Below are 16,503 nucleotides of genomic sequence, written 5' to 3' on the forward strand. Positions count from 1 at the left end.
CTGCCTGCTACCTCCCAGAGATTTGATCTGTCTGGCATTAGCTCTTCAAAGGACCCATCACCTTGAAGGGAGGCCAAGGTGGACTATGAGAACTACCTGTGGTGATAGTAGAAGGAATACAACTCTTCTCTTTCTAGGTACTGACTTAATAGGAAAGCAAAGTTCTATGAGCAGAGAAAACCTGTGAGCCTTTATGAATGCATACATGAATATGTGTATATGCATGTGAACTTGCACATGAACATGTGTGTTCATAGGACACGAGAGAGACACTGAGAACTTACAGAGTGTTTTGTCCAGTGTCTTCCTGTCACAGGAGAATCTGTGAGACTGGCTTTGCACCAAACGTCTGGTGCTCCTCTGGAATTGGATAATAAATGTTTTCCCAATTTGTAGCTTGCCTTTTATTACTGTTGATCGACATGAAAATGCTTTACATTTTCATAAATGTCAAGTGGAATGACATTTTTTGGATATGTTTATTCCCAATCTTAGAAAATTTCTGCTAAGCTCTGTATATGCACACACAGACACACGTTGGCTAGCACAAAGTTGTCAAAGAAATTCATTTACCAGGCTTTGTTTTCACTTTGTTCGCTGATCATTTTGTCCTTTTTGAACCATATGTTCTCCTGAGAGATCAGAGAACACATGTCCTTGGAAATGTACTACAAGCACCTTCCTCCTTCCCAGTTGGTGCCTGGCTTTTGTACCAGTGCTTACAGACCAGGCCATACTCACCTTTCAGGGTGATGGTGGCCTTTCAGGGTGAACATGTCAATCAGGTTTTTCATGAGGGAAGCTGCTCTTTCTTTGAAGTTGTAGCAGGTGTATTTGGTTATAATTACAACATATATACATGCCTATAATTAAATGACCCTCAAATTTATTTACATTTTCCTTTCAGTATGACACATGCCCAATGACCCTCTTAATGTCTGTGCTGATGTATCCACTTGTGAGCCTTTTTTCTGACTCACAGAGAAACAACCAGAAAGCCCCAACAGAATGGATAATAATTACCCAAGTACAGGACAAAAGAAGTTAGCAGAAGTCCTACAAACACCCTGAATTTACTCTTTGCCTGGTGAGAAATAGCTCCTACCTGGGGTCCCCAGCCATGGCATGGGTATAGTATTGCTGTGTGGTTCTCCAGCGGGCCCTGGTCCAAGCAGACATCTTTTGCTTTGTTGTTGCGAAGCTGCAGGAATAGGTAAAACATCACTCATGAGAACTCATCTGGTGGAGCTGCTGCTGCCCAACCACTGTTCCACCACATCTTGGTCCCAACCACTCAATGAGAAGGCCAAATGACACCCCACCTGAGGACCCAGGCCTGAGTCTGTGAGGTGATCCCTCTAGCAGAGTCCTTCAGTGGTTGCCGTGGGCACCACCGCTTGACCTATGACCCCCACCCATACAGCTCCCCTGTCTCCCGCAAAAGATGTCAGGAAGCTTTTGGATGTGGAAACACTGGTCAAAGTGGGCTTCAGCACCAACACTGGTTATAATAACCTTGGGAATCATAGGTCAGCTTCTCAGGTCATTACTAGGTTGGAGGTATGAAAAATAGTAATCAAAAGAGCAAACATAAGCCTTGCCATCATGCAAAGTGCTGACAATATTTATTTATATATTCAAGAAATACTTACTGAATGCCTACACTGTGCCAAGTCCATCCTAGGTGTTTGGTATGTACTTGCAAGGAACAGACAGAGGTCTCCAAGACAAAACTTATCTAATTCAGACCTCCAGGTACACTGTGTTCTACATGGCTGTGTGTCCCACCCACCATCCTGCAATCTCAACCAGTGGGAAAATGGCAATGCTGGTCTTCCCCACATACACACAGTCCTCCCCAGATTATACTCTCCATGGAAACCAAACTAGCCAGGGATAAATCAAGAAGAAGGGTTCAGAGACTACGGGGAGGTAGCTCCTGAGCCAAGTGGTGAGAAGGATACTGGAAATCATGCTGGTGGTGTTCCATTTTTCAGCCGAGCGGTGGTTACATGGAGTTTTGCTTTATATTGTTACGCTGCACATGTACTTTATGCACATCATATATGTGTTGTATTTCATATAAATAATGTTCAAAGGAAAAAAATCAGCAGGAGTGAATTAGGGGCCAGGGTAGTTCAGGCTGTAAGGGCAGTTCAGGCCGTAAGGGGTGTGTGGGCCCACCATTAAAATGTTGAGCAAAGGAGTTGGTGACCCAGTGGTCCTGTGCTCGCTGCGGTGCCCTTGCGTATGGAAGGCACTACCTCATACCTATAAGAGTCAGGATGTAAAGCACACACATACCTTTCTTTAAAAATTATCTTAAGACATTCCAGCTAATAGAGGTAAATAAAATTTTAAAAATCAACAAAGTAAATTATTTAGTATCTAGGTCAGCCTTGGCACTGACACTGGATGTCTCGTGAGGCAGAGACACCAGGGCTGACTCCTGCTCACAGGCATCTGTCTCCCCTTGTCACTGTGCTGGGGTCTGGTGTGGTGGCAAGAACTGGTAGGAGTGAGCATTAAAGTACAGTGTCCGAATGCTGATAAATGTTGTCACTAAACTGAATTTGACTTAAAAGTTATTCTTAAAGAAGGTATAAAATGCAAATAAAGTATAATAATGTTTGGGTCTATAATCCTAGATAACATTAACAAAGCCTGAAAAGTTGATGAAGAAGTCGGGAGAAAGTGTGTTAAGTTTCTGGTATTATATTACATACAATTTCACCTTTCATTTTGGAGGATCAGAGGTTTTGGTTTAGAGGTTATAATGTTATCAAGAGCAAGACATAAACAATTCAAATGACTGAAAAGATTTAAAAGACAAAAAACAAGCCAGGTTAAAAAAAAAAAAAAGAAATTAGGACAGAGAAAGGAGCATAAAACCCAGAAATGTTCATTGGCCTGGGGACAGCCTCTCCAACAGAACTACACGTGAAAAACGAAGGGCGTGACCTGCAGTACAGCATGGGGTTCCAGTTGCCCCCTCCTCTTCACTGCTCAGGGGTCTGCTGCGGTGAAGAGAACCAGCAGGAGCTCAGCGTTAAAAATAGAGTTGTCTAAATAATGGTGGATTTTGTTACAAACTGAATTTGATTAGTTTGATTTCTTGCATTTAATGCTATAGTCCATCTGAAATATATTTCAGTTTATGGTGAGCTCAGCAAATGGAGGAGTAATAGCAAATGCCTGAAATGTTAGTGCTGATCATGCTTGGGAATTGGGAATCGGAGTAAGTTCTGTTTTCATCTTTATATTTTCTACAGAAGGTATGCTTTGAATTTATTACTTGAAAGAGACAGAAAATTTTGACCCTGGCTGGTATGGCTCAGTGGATTGAGTGCTGAACTGAGAACCAAATGATCACCAGTTCAATTCCCAGGCAGGGTGCATGCCTGGGTTGTGGGCCAGGTCCCCAGCTCGGGGACATGGGAGAGGCAGCAGATCGAGAAAGAAAATTTTGCAAAAACAAGACTTCCCCCTTCAAAAATCAGCTTTGCGCTCTGTGTCCCCTCCAAGGCTCCCCACTGCTCAGCTCCAGACTCATCATTCGCACTGCGCTGCACGTGAGTGTCGGCCCAGGACGTGCAATGCGCAGCCTGCAGACTGCACCCTGGCCCTCTTCTAGCCTTTTCCCATCTTAATTCTTGCTTTGTGAATACCACTTTTTCTTCTAATTTTAGTATTATCACATAAACACTAGTGATTTATGTGATAATACTATAAACTGGGAAACATGACAAAGTACCCACACAAAAACTGCCTGTCCCACTACCCAGAGGTAATTGTTAAAACTACCATTTCCATTTCCCAATGCTATTCTCTCACTTGCTTCCCATCTAAAATAGTAGCTAATCCAATTTTATTATCCTGACTTTTTGCTTTTAAGAATGATATCAATATTTTTGTCTTGTTGTTAAAATTTTGGGCATAAATATTTCAAAAGGTTTGTACAAAATATTTAAACCATTAAGATAGTATACATATTAAACTAATTTTTAAGTTAGAGTCAGAATTTTTGATCCCCCAAAAAAGGCACTAAGAGAAACAACTCTTCTCCCAAATCTTTGTCCTCATTTCAGATTATTTGCTTAGAACAAGAATAGAATGACTATCATTAAGCCTTTTAACACATGCGGTTTAAATTGCTTTTTAAAAACCTTATTTAAGTTTGTGCTCTCACCAGAGGGTATGTGGTTTTTCATGCTGCCAAGGCCTTGCTGGCAAAGCACAAGCACATATTCTAAAAATGAATAGTTGTTCACTTGGTAGTAGGAAAAAAGCTATCGCAGTGCATTTTAAAATTGTTTATGTGTTTTTTAACTATTTGTATTTTCTTTTGGGATTTTTTATTTTCTTATTTAGATTATTTTTTATTTAAATCAATTTTTAGGGCTCATTATATATTAATGGTATTATGCATTCATCTACAATATTTATGTCATACATATTTCCAGTTTGGTATATTATTTCTCTATTTGGTTGACTTATAGATTACTTTAATATTTCCAAGCTCACATCCATTATCCTTTTCCTTTGCATTTCTTTCATGGCTTTGATTCTTAGAAAGCCCTTCTTCCTCTTTCAGAGGTCAGATTCATATCTATTTCTAAATAGTTCTATTATTATTTTTTTTCTTTCATTTAATGCTAGAGTTCATCTGAATTCACTTTGGGATCTGGTGAGCTGTAAGACTCTAAATTGTTTTTGTTAGTTTTTTCCCAAAGAGCTAAGCAATTTACCCAATTGTCTTGCAAATAATCCATCACTGCCCATCATCTTCCAATGTTTCCATTACATTTATCTTACTTCAATGACAAAAAACAAGCAAACCAAACAACCCAAACCATGCTTCTACTTTGAGGAAGAAAAGACAAGCAGCTTGGACCTGTGAATAGTTACTGCTGCCTGCCAGGTACCGCTGTAAGAAGTCCACACGTCGCCGTCCTTTCACCTTCCCAGCAACCCCATGCAGTAAGCATGTTCCTTCCCCCGTTTCACAGATGATGGAATGAAGCTGAGAGGGGCCACTCCGGGTGGTGGACTCATCCAGCAGGCTGACTCCAGGCTTCACGTGCTCCTAGCCAGGGCACAGACTGCCCCTGCAAGAAGCAAGCTGCCCATTCCAAACTCCTCAGGAGGGACACCTTGCCCAGACCCTGATGGTTTAATCTAGGGCTGATTTACAAAAAACACTGTTTGGAAGCAGCCCAAGAGTGGATAAAAAGCTGTGGTACATTTACACAATGAAATGCTAGTTGGCCAGAAAAAAGAAGGAAATCTTATCCTTTGTGACAGCATGGATGGATCTACGGAGTATTATGCTACGTGAGACAAGCCAGTCAGAGAAAGACAAGTACCATGTGATTTCACTAATGTGTAGAATCTTATGAACAAAATAAACTAACAAACTAGAGACAGATTCATAGATACAGAGAACAGAGTGACAGCTGTCAGAGGAAAGGGGAGTTGGGGAGCTGGGTGAAAAAGGTGAAGGGATTAAGCAAAAAACAAACAAACAAACAAAACAAACAAAACAAACTTCACAAACACAGGCAATAGTCTGGCGACTACCAGAGGGAAAGGGGGGTAGGGGAGGTAGAAGAGGATGAAGTGGGTTAAATAGTGACTGAAAGAAACTTGACTTGGGGTGATATATTATAGAATTATACACCTGAAACCTGTACAATTTTATTAACCAATGTCACTCCAAAAATTCAATAAAAAATAAAAAAATAAAGGGCATCAGGCATAACATAGGAAAACTCACAGTTGTAGAAAAAGTAAACACTTTAAGCCAAAGAGAGCTTTGCTAGCGTCAGCTTAGATCTATAGATATAGATATGTGTGTATAAAAAGCATATATGTGTATATATAAAAACAATTTTAGTAAAAACATATATTCACACATAGTAAAGAAGACCATACATCAAAATGTACACAGTATCTATGGAATCAGAATGCCTGTGTCCAATCTCTGCTTCACAACCAGTAGGCTCTGAAAACTTAGGCAATTTTTTAACTTCTCTAAGTCTTAGTTTCCTTATCAATAAAATGGAAATAATACTACTACCTCATAAGGTGACAATGAAAAGCACTTAGAAAGTGTGTGGTGTTTTGAAAGTGCTCAGTAAGTATTCATTGCTATTAACGTTATTTACAAATTTTTCTAGAATGCATATTTATGGTAATTTTAATATGAGAAAAGCCACGCTGTTTCACTGTGTAGAAAGGTCATATTATCTCATCACAGGGAGTTTGAGAAGAGCATCTTCACTCTTTCTGTGGTGACAAACAGCTTTGGCCCACAGCACTGAACAAGGGAGTGTTCCAGCCCCCTCCTCATTTTATACCTAACTTCCTACCTAATGTCCAATTCACAGGTCCCAGGGGACCTCAAAATCAAAATGTCTCAAAGAGAACTCATCCTCGACTCCACACCCCAGGCAGAAGGATGGCCCAGGACACATTGTATTGAATAGCATTGGATTTGTCCCTCTACCAGCTGGTGAGAGCCTTGCTGTCAGGCACTGCATCAAGAATCACTCACTGAATGAATGAATGAATGAATGAATGAATGAATAAACAAATGACTCTGGTCCTCATTTTCCCCCATCAAAGCAGTATACAGCCCATTATACAGCCATCCAAGCTGAGAACAAGCGTGGTCTTAATTACCTCCCCATAGGCAATGGTGTTATTATATCTTCTCATTTCTGGGTAAACGTGATCCAGGTACCACTGGAAATTCTTACACTTTAAACTTCTCCTTAAGGCTCTTCGTTCAGAGACATCACCTATGTCAATTCCTGGATTCTGAAAGTAGGGAGAAATGACGGGCATTAGTGACGGGGGAGCTCTGGCCGAGCAGCACAGGGGGCATCACCCTTGGAAAAACTACGGAAGAGAAATCTTAATCTCTCCGCATGCTCACTCAGAGGTCAGATGGAGGGCTCCTTTCTGATCCCCTAGCCCCAAGCAAGACACTGCCGCCCCTGAGCGCAGCACGCGGCTCTGATCATCGCTGTGTGTAAGGAACCCTGGACACACTGATGCGGCAACCTATGTTCCCAGCCCCGTCTCTCCCACATTTCCTGAGTGACTTTCCGAGCCAATTATTAGAGGAGTTATTTGATTAAGACAAGAAAATGGGTGCCTATAAACCACCTCCTGTCTTTCTTTTCTATCCCTGTGTAATTTCCCCTTTTGTTGGCTCTTTGTGAAGTTCATTTATGCAGAAGTGAAAATAATTTTCCATTGCAAAGCTTGTAATGATGTTCTAATGAATAATTCACTCTGCTTTTACAGAAATGAACCTGTAATGGGCGGCTGTGTGCTGACAAGGAGAAATAAAGTAGCTGAAATATGACTCCACAGACTCTGCCACAAGATGGCCGTGAACTGGAGGAGATGGGATGCTCTCTCCACAAAGGGGCGCAGCTGGGCAGCTCCTGGAGGCCCGGGGAAGAGTTCAAATTATTTCATTGAGATTTCTTCTTCAACAGCCAAACAATGATTTCAAAGGAACATCCCTTTAAATGTCAAACATTAAAATTCAAAGGCAAACCTGGGCGGCAATATTGAACTACTTGTTGTAATATACTCAGCATCGTTAATGAGAGCAGCCGTCTGTGGAAAGTGTGGGAGGGACACTGGCATTGGGACCAGGGGTGGTTTGTAATGAAGGAGGAAGCATCAGGATAGAGTTGGCAGCTCTGAGCTCTTAGAACTCTAAGTCACATCACTGTTCCAGGTCACAGCTCCTTGCTGCAAAACAGGAAAAATAACACCTATTCCACTGCCATCACAGAGCTGTGGGCAGAAGTGAAGGAAGACTCGACTCCATATCCCTGCCCTGCCATGTGCTATGCGCAGGACCTTGGTTAAACAAGTCACTTAACCTCCAGAGCTTTGGTTTACTCATCCGTAAAATGGACACCACACTAGGTTCCTATCAAGCTAGCATTTTTTGAGCACTTAATATTTGCTATGCTCTGTCTTAAGCCTCATTTCTAGCTTCATAGGAACCCTAGGAGATAAATGTTGACAATCTCTGCTGTGCAGATGAGCAAACTGAGGCAGATGATTCCTCAGTCATGAGGCTCTCATGAGTGCTAAATGAGAAAATGCAAATAAGGGACTTATCTAGTGTCTGGGACATGGGAAGGGTTCAACAAATGGTGCCCAGCTTTATATCATAACATGTAAAATCACTTGTACTGTAACAGCTCAAAAGTGTACATTGCCATGGGCATTTTCAATGCTTTAGAATCTTGTTTCTATAATTGTAACAGCAATGATAAAAAATTCTTCACTTTTGCCTTCTTTATCCATAGACCTTGCACATATTCACCTGCATTTCTGCTGTCCTAGGCTGCAGCCTCCTGAAACGCAGGGGCTGTATTTCCCAGTAGGACCAGTTCTAGGCAACTCTCTGAAGGCCGTGGCTCAGACACCTGGCTGAGCAGATAAACCCAATTGTGGCTGAGAGTTCAGGTCACCCTGCTGTGCTGTGGAGGACAGCAAACACTCACCAACACTCCCGTATCCCATGCCAGGCACTGGTCTAAGTATGTCACATGTACTTAGATTTAGTACTTTCGATTTAGTTCTCACAACTGCCCAAGGAAGGAGGACCTGCTAATACGCCCATTTTATAGCTGAGGAACCTACGGTACAAAGGCAATATGAATGAATTTATTCAAAATCTCGTAAGTACTAAGTGGCAGAGCTGGGATTCAAAGGGCTGCGGTAACACAGGAATTTTTATAGGTGACATTCTGGGTGGAATCTGGAGGAGAACTGAAGAACCATGGAAACAAGGGCTTCAGCACATGGTAGAAGTGTACATAATCCTGGAGGCAGCTGGAGTGCCAGAGCAGGGCACACAGAGCAGATGAAAGGGTCTGGTGCCAGAAACTGGGCAAGAATCTTCTGGACACGATGTATGTTCAGGAGCAGGGCATCCAGATTAATGTAATATGACTGTGACTAACACAATATGACCCTTCTAATCTTTGTAAATGGATTTTGAGACTTCTGCTGTCACCGTCCCCACCTGGAGATCTGTGGACTCCCTCAAAATGCATTCATAATTTTGCAAGTGTGAGCATATTTCTGGGGAGGAAGTATCATCTTATTAAAGGAAGTGACCTGTCAAACACAAGGATGACAGTTCTAAGGAGATGGGGAGGGCTGCTGGGCCCTACCTCCAGTGGCAGATTCCATGCTATGTACACATGAGACTTGTAATCGTCCATCCAGACCTCAGCCACCCGGAGAGCATTCCTCTTGGTGTAGAAGCCAATGTTGCTGTTGTAGGGCTTCTTCTTTCGCTCAATGTGGGCCACCCGTGAGCAAGGCAGGACCTCCATGCTGCCCCCGCAGAGCCATACCTGGAAGTACAAGGACATCATCAGCCTGACAAAGAAATTCTTAGAGGTCACTGCCCTTCCCCAAGGCTCGGAGGTAATGGCTCAGGAGACTTAGCATGAGTGAGAAATAACAGTTTAATACATAAAGCCACTGAGATTTCAGGACTGGTTTGTTACTGCAGCACTGCCTAACCTAACCTAACTAAAACAGGTAGAAAAGAAGATTTGGGGACTTTTTATAGATATAATAGTTTAGGATATTAAAATCCAGTTCTGGATAAGAGAGGCCCATATACCTAAAATGCTCCTGATGACATCTGGTTTTCTTAGTTCTCAGTAATACATTAGAATCCATGAAGATTTTCCCCCACCTGGTTGAAGCTGTGCCTTGCAGATATAGACTGGAAAATTCAAACTAAAAAAAGACTGTCTTTATTTAAGTCAGCACAAAGTACACAGTGGTCTAGTTCTGCATTGTTAATATGATCTATTTTAGAGTCCCAGCCTTCTGGAAGCATCCACCCAACATGATCATGTGCAGATGTCACTTGTTGCTGGGATATTCAGGTGGAAGGCTGAAATGGTAGTTGCCTTTGAGAGATACAAAAGCCCAAGGAAGCGACACTTGCCATCCTTTGCCTGAGCCTGGCAAGGATCCAGGCTCCCAGGTCCTGCTCCCCAGGGAGGCCTGTACCAGCCATCTACTCTCCATTCCAGGCAGGAAAAACAAATTATTTCTGATCATCCAGAAAGACTAATTTGAAAAAGTGAATGTCCTGACACTGGTAGGGAGAAGAGGAAGAAGTCACAGAGAAGTTTCGGGGACATGTGAGACTGTCCTGCTGTGAGGCTCCTGCACACTCTCTATGCATGACAGTGCGCTGATGAGCTGACTCGGGTCAGCACAACCCGTGCTCCTCCCAACTGGGTCACTTCCAGACTTTCTACCTCTAGTCTCCCAGAAACCCTCGCCTCGAGCATACTGGGGTGTTCTTAAGTATTTGTCCAACTTTCCTGGTTCTTTATCGATTAATTTTGGTGGCACAATTCATGCGTATGTGTGATCTTCTGTTTCTATTTCCCAACTCTGTTTATGGTGCAGGGAATCAGACAGCTGGAAAATCCTCCCATCACCAAGAATCCTTTCCCACTTTTCTTGTTTCTTCAATGAGGAGACTGTGAGCTCAGAGACTGGCAGACAGTGGGTGGTTCACACTAGTGTAATTTGGGACCTGAAAATTAGCTGCACCCATGGGCTGGGGCAGACCCACTAGAAGGAAGCCAAGTCATGGAGGCAAAATATTGCAAGAGGCCTATAGGGTAAAATGAGGTGGCTGAATTTTCCGGGGTGGGTAAAGACACAGAGTTCCACAGTTATGTGGCATTTGATAGTTTCAAGATTCATGGAATGAATGGAAACACACTCTATGTTCACCAATTAAAAAAGTTAACATTGTTAAGTCGGGTATTGTCATCTTCACAAAGATTGGCAAAGGCCTTTAACAAAGGCCCAAACTAATGCAAAGATTTAGCTCTCAGCAAGGGTGCCAAGACAATTCAGTGGGGAAAAGAATAGTCTTTTCAACAAGTTGTGCTGCAACAACATGCAAAAGAATGCATTTGGACCACAACCTCACAACATATACAAAAATTAACTGGAAGTGGATCAAAGACCTAAATGTAAGAGCTTAAACTATAGGACTCTTAGAAGAAAACACAAGAGCAAATTTTCATGAACAAAGTAACAATGAAGGAATGAAGAAAAAAATGGAGGGAGAGAGGAAAGAAGGGAGGGAGAGAAAGACAAGAAAAACACAAGCACTCAAATGAGTGTGGGAGGCAAACTGAGCTCAGTCCCTTGGGCCCTGAGTGGAGCCCCAGAGCTAGGTCAGGTCCAGGGAGCTCCTCTCTGCTTTATTCTTCTCCATCCTCCTCTTCTTCAGTCAACTCTCTTCAGAGAGGTAAGTGACCCCATTCTGCTTCCTCCAGACCAAACACCAACTGATTCACAAAATCTTCACAGATAAGGAGGCTGAGGATCTTAGAAGTTGAGTAAATTGTCAATAATCCCCAATCAGTAAGTGGGGGAGCCAAAACCCACAACTTTAGCCACATGCCATATAAGAGGCCAGCCCTTATGTGGTGGGCACTGCAACTCTGGTCCCCGACTGCCCTGGTCCTCAAGCTTTTCTTCCTCAGCCACAGATTGCACCTCACTCAGGGTGCCTGGCCAGCACCTCTAACCTGCGTTGTAGCCAGGGTGAGTAAGGGGAACAGGTGTGTGTGCACATGGCCTGAGAAGGCTCAGTGGATGTGAGTTGACACCAACAACACCCTCAAGATGATGGGTGTCATTGTCAGGGGGGTCAAGGTTAGCCTCCTGCTGCACAAAATGACCTGGTAGGGTGGCACTGTGAAGGCAACTGGAAGGATCCAGGGAGTCAGCAAGTCTCAAGTCCCAGCAGGCTGTGCTTCTAGTTGGTCAGAGCTCATGGGCTGGCCACACGTAGTGATGAGTTGGCGTGAAGTCTGTCCATGGTCAAGTGACCAAGACTGGACAGTAGATGTGAAGTAATTCCAGAAAGCAGACTGACTACTTGAGAAAAAAAGCAACAGGGTAGCTAAGGTAGCAGCCAAGGGTATTCCAGAAGGAACAGTGTTCACCTCACGCCTGCCTCTACCTGAGAGGTGTGAAAGCCAAAGAGGAGTTTCCTAAACAGAATGTAGTCCAAGTTATCTTTCTGTGCATCATGACAACTAGGTTCATATGTCTCAAGTACAGATGATCCCAAGCAAGGCTCCCAAGGATCTGTTCTCCATATCACTGTTTTTCAGCCAAAATGGCAAGGTCCTATAGAGCCTAGAAGAAATGACACCAAAGAGAAACCAATAGAAAGTTTGGGGTGAAAGAGTGATTGGCATATCTTTGATGCCAAGGAGAAAAAAGAAGGGAACTAAACCCCTGGAAAAGCACACCAGGCCCAGGGCTCCTCCATAGAGCAGGGAGTAGACCCTTCAGATGGGCCAAAATAGGCCATGAAAATGTGTATTCTAAGCTCTGGGACCAGTTCTGGAGGCAGAGAATCAATGGTACTACTCTTGGTGACCCTCTGCTAGGGAAGTGGGAAGGGACCATGCATAAATATCAATGGGCCACCAGGTGTAATGATTCCAGGAACAGGTATTAATTTATTCACCCAGAAAAATCCATTCAGAGCCTACTTGCTAGCATGGGAATAAAGTGGGGAACAACAAGACAGATCCTTGCTTTCATGACATCGATGATCTTGCAAGGGAAACATATTGATTAAATTAAATTAAATTAAATTAAATTAAATCAATGCACTAATATTAATGATCTTTATTAATTAAATCATCACAGAGTATCAGAAATGAAGCTAACTTCTATGAAAGAAAGCAAAACACTGCTAGAAAAACTAGCATTTGATGAAGGGATGTAGCCAACAGGCTCAGAGAAAGCATCTGTAAAATGAGACACTCAAGGGGAAATCTGAAGGGGTAGATTAAGCTAACTCAGTTAAAGAAATAGAGAAAGTGGATAGGAGCCCCATGCACAGAGGCAGCCAGCACACCCGCAATGACCTTGTATAGGAAAACGTATGGTGCTGTGATCTCATTCAGACAGTAGCAACAATTCCTCCCATGCTTCTTTGTAATGTGAATTTTTTGCTCCTCCTATCAAAAGGTTGTATCTATTTTCCTTCCTCTTGGATCTGAGCTGGACTTATGACTTGTACTGATCAACAGAATGCAGTAAAAGTGATGTTTTGCACTGTCCAAAACCAGGCCTTAGGAGGCTTTGAAGCTTCCAGTTTCTCCCACTTGTAACCCTGAGTCCCCCATGCTGTGAAGGAGCTGGGAATGAAAGATGGTGGGACCAGGGAGGTCCAAACCTTGCAGTCATCCTGGCTGAGAATCCAAGCATGTGAGTCAGGCCAGAAGGGACCAGACACCCCCAGCCAATGCCACCGAGAGAGAAGAACCCCCAGCCAATGCTACTGAGAGAGACGACCTCAGCCTAAACTGCCAAACTCCAGAACCGTGAGCAAATCGTTATTTTAAGCTGCTAAATTTGGGTTTATACAAACTTAACTGATACACACAGGATATTCAAAGAACTAAAAGAACAGCCATGTGGCTGGAACCCAGGGGTAGAAGAGAGGAGAGTAGTGTGAAAGGAAGGTGGGGGGGAGGTGGGGTTTGCACCAGCAGGGCCTGTAGGCCACAGTAAAAAAATTGGTCTTTGTTCTCAATGAGAAGCTGCTGAAGGATATGGATTCAAAGAGATCAAGTGTGGGGAGCAATGTTAGCAGCAAGAGAGACATATGAGGAAATGGGGACAGAGAAAAGAGGAGGGGCTTGCTGTTATCCAGGGGTGAAAGGTTAGTAGCTGTGGCTAGGACACCAAGACACAGAGATACAGAAAGACTGGTGGGTTAAAAGGCAAAATCACCAGGAACTGATTGTATGTGGCAGAGAGGGAGAAAAAGGGTCAAGAATGACTCCCAGGTTTCTTGCTTGTGCAGCTTAATATCCAGCGGTAGTATTATTCACTGGGCCAAAAAGCCTGCCCAAACCTACCCAGGCCTCTGGAACCAGAAGATGTTAAGGTGAGTAGAAAGCAAGATTGCTGCCTTGGGCTGACATGCTGGTCTTTCTCACTCACCGTGGGACACCCAGCTCCACCAGTCTTTTCTGCTGAGGTACATGCAGGCCAAGATGACCCATGATGGCATGTGTCAGTGTTCAGTGTCACTCACTAGAAAAGAAGTGGACATTTGCCTGTTCAACTGTCAAATGTGGGTTTCTTTGGTTTGGGGAATGTGGACTTTTCTTGATCTATGAAAGTTAGTTAATTAAGAAAGAATTAATGTAATAAAATTAATTTTGTTTTGAACTCTCATCTAGCCTAGACCAAGGTCAATGTCATGTCCAGGCCCTGCCCAGGATACCATGTCAGCCAGTGGGCCTGCTTACTGCCCTTGAGGAGGAGTGTTGGAGAGCAGAAGCAAGCTGTTCATGGTATTACTGGATTTGTCTGAAGATGCCCCACAGAGAGCAGAAGGGGAATCAAAGTCTCTACCAGGTAATTGTCAGTGAGATCTACATCTGCAAGAGGCTAGGAGATGCTGCAGAATGTTTGTAGCATATAACCAAGCAGAACAAGGAGGAGATGCAAAGTATGGAGTGAGTTAACTCACAGGACCACAGAGTGGAGGGCATCAGGTCTGCTAAAGAGGCAGTCTTAGCAAGTTAAGGTGTTTGTTTATTTGTTCTTTCCTAAATATGTAATGATTTTATTGAGATATAATCCACAAACTATAAATTCACCTACTAGGTTGTGCAGCCATTGTGACAATCGATTTTAAAACATATTCATCCTCCTAGAAACCCCAGACCCACTAGCAGTCCCTCTAATATCCACCACCCTCTCCTAGCTCTAGGCAACCACTACTCTACTTTCTGTCTGTATGGATTTGCCTATTCTGGACATCTCCTATAAGTGGAATTATATGCTGTGTGCTCCTTTGTGGCTGACTGCTTTCCTTTAGCATAATATTTTCAAGGTTTATCCATGTTGGAGCATGTATCAATACTTCATTCCTGTTTATGACCAAATAACATTCCACTGTATAGATATACTATGTTTTGTTTATTTATCACATGATGGAGATTTGGGTTGTTTCTATTTTGGCTACTATGAATAATGCAACTAAAGCCCTGGCTGGTGTGGCTCTGTGGATTGAGCGCAGGTCTGTGAACCAAAGGGTCACTGGTTTGACTCCCTGTCAGGGCAATGCCTGGGTTGCAGTACAGGTCCCAGTAGGGGGCGCTTGAGAGGCAACCACACATTAATGTTTCTCTCCCTCTCTTTCTCCCTCCCTCCCTGCCTCTAAAAATAAATAAAGAAAATATTTTTTAAAAATAATGCTGCTATGGGCATTCATGTAAAAAGGTTTTATATGGGTATATGTTTTCATTTCTCTTGGGTATATACCTTAGAACTGGAATTGCTGGGTCATATGTTAACTCTCTGTTTCACCTTTGGAAGGACTGCCAGACTTTAGCAAAGGGGCTGCACCACCTTACATACCCCCAGCAGTATAACAAGGGTTCTAATATCTCCCCACCCTCACTAACCCTTGTCATTGTCCATCTTATTGATTATAGCTACTCAGTGGATATGAATAGCATGCTGTGTGGTTTTGATTTGCATTTCCCTGATGGCTAATGATGTTGAGCATGTTTTCATGTGCTTATTGGTTATTTGTCTATCCTCTTTGGAGAAATGTTTACTCAGATCTTTTGCCCAATTTTTACTTAGGTTATTTGTTATTTTATTACTAGCTGGGGCCTTATGGAGAAAAAGAAGTTGGCTTCCAGTGACTTTTCTCTCCCTCTCTTCAGTTTCATCATCACTATTTGGGCTCCATTGTTCAAGGTCTCTCAAATCATTCCTTACCAGCAATGTCTTCCCCAGTTCTGGGCAGAGCAGCACGAAGGTGGCCATGAGGTGCAGAGAAATGAAATGGGCTGATATTCCTGCTCTACCTCCACCAAAGTCCTGCTGTGGAGTCCAAAGTCCAGAGTGTGATGTTAAGCAAGTCACTTCCCCCTCTTCTCCCAGGCCTCAGTTCTTCTTCAGCTCTAAGTTGAAGTCATACTACCCACCCACCCAGCTCACTGAGCTGTTGTGAGGGTCACTTGGGCTGTTGGATGAAAAAATGTTACACCGTATAGTCCTTCAGCCCTTCAAAGGTAGACCAGAAACATGGTTCCTGGACTTGGACCTGGTTCCAGACTCCCTGCTTGCAACCCTGGTTCCACTGTGTATTAGTTCATATTGGGCCACTTAGCCTTTCTGTGTCCCAATGTCCTCACCTGTACAGTAAAGAATAATAATAGTTTCTATCTCTCAGGGTTGTTGGGAGGCTTAAATGAGATGTGCTGTATGTCAAGTGCTAAGAGCAGTGGTTGGTTCCAAATAAGTACTCAATACACGTTGGCTGGGTCACCATCACTACCACTACTTCCAGGCTAGGTTTTTGACCCCAAGTTCTCACATGCTCCTTGTGTTTCCAGCACCACCTGAGAATAGGAA

General features: G+C 43.1%; 1 protein-coding gene across 4 annotated transcripts in view; it reads right to left on the minus strand.

The window, feature by feature from the left end:
* Window positions 1-16,503, minus strand: part of GALNT17 (polypeptide N-acetylgalactosaminyltransferase 17) — a 430,203-nt gene that overhangs the window by 23,536 nt on the left and 390,164 nt on the right. For all 4 annotated transcript variants that reach the window (XM_045819620.1, XM_045819622.1, XM_045819619.1 and 1 more), the window contains 3 exons: window positions 9,216-9,401; window positions 6,685-6,822; window positions 1,106-1,201 (listed from right to left, as the gene is read on the minus strand). In XM_045819620.1, coding sequence (XP_045675576.1) covers window positions 1,106-1,201; window positions 6,685-6,822; window positions 9,216-9,401 — 420 coding nt within the window. The remainder of the gene's footprint in view (window positions 1-1,105; window positions 1,202-6,684; window positions 6,823-9,215; window positions 9,402-16,503) is intronic.

The sequence above is a fragment of the Phyllostomus hastatus genome, unplaced genomic scaffold, assembly GCF_019186645.2.
Source record: "Phyllostomus hastatus isolate PE091 unplaced genomic scaffold, TTU_PhHast_1.1 phas_scaffold_385, whole genome shotgun sequence".
Classification (NCBI taxonomy): Eukaryota; Metazoa; Chordata; class Mammalia; order Chiroptera; family Phyllostomidae; genus Phyllostomus; species Phyllostomus hastatus.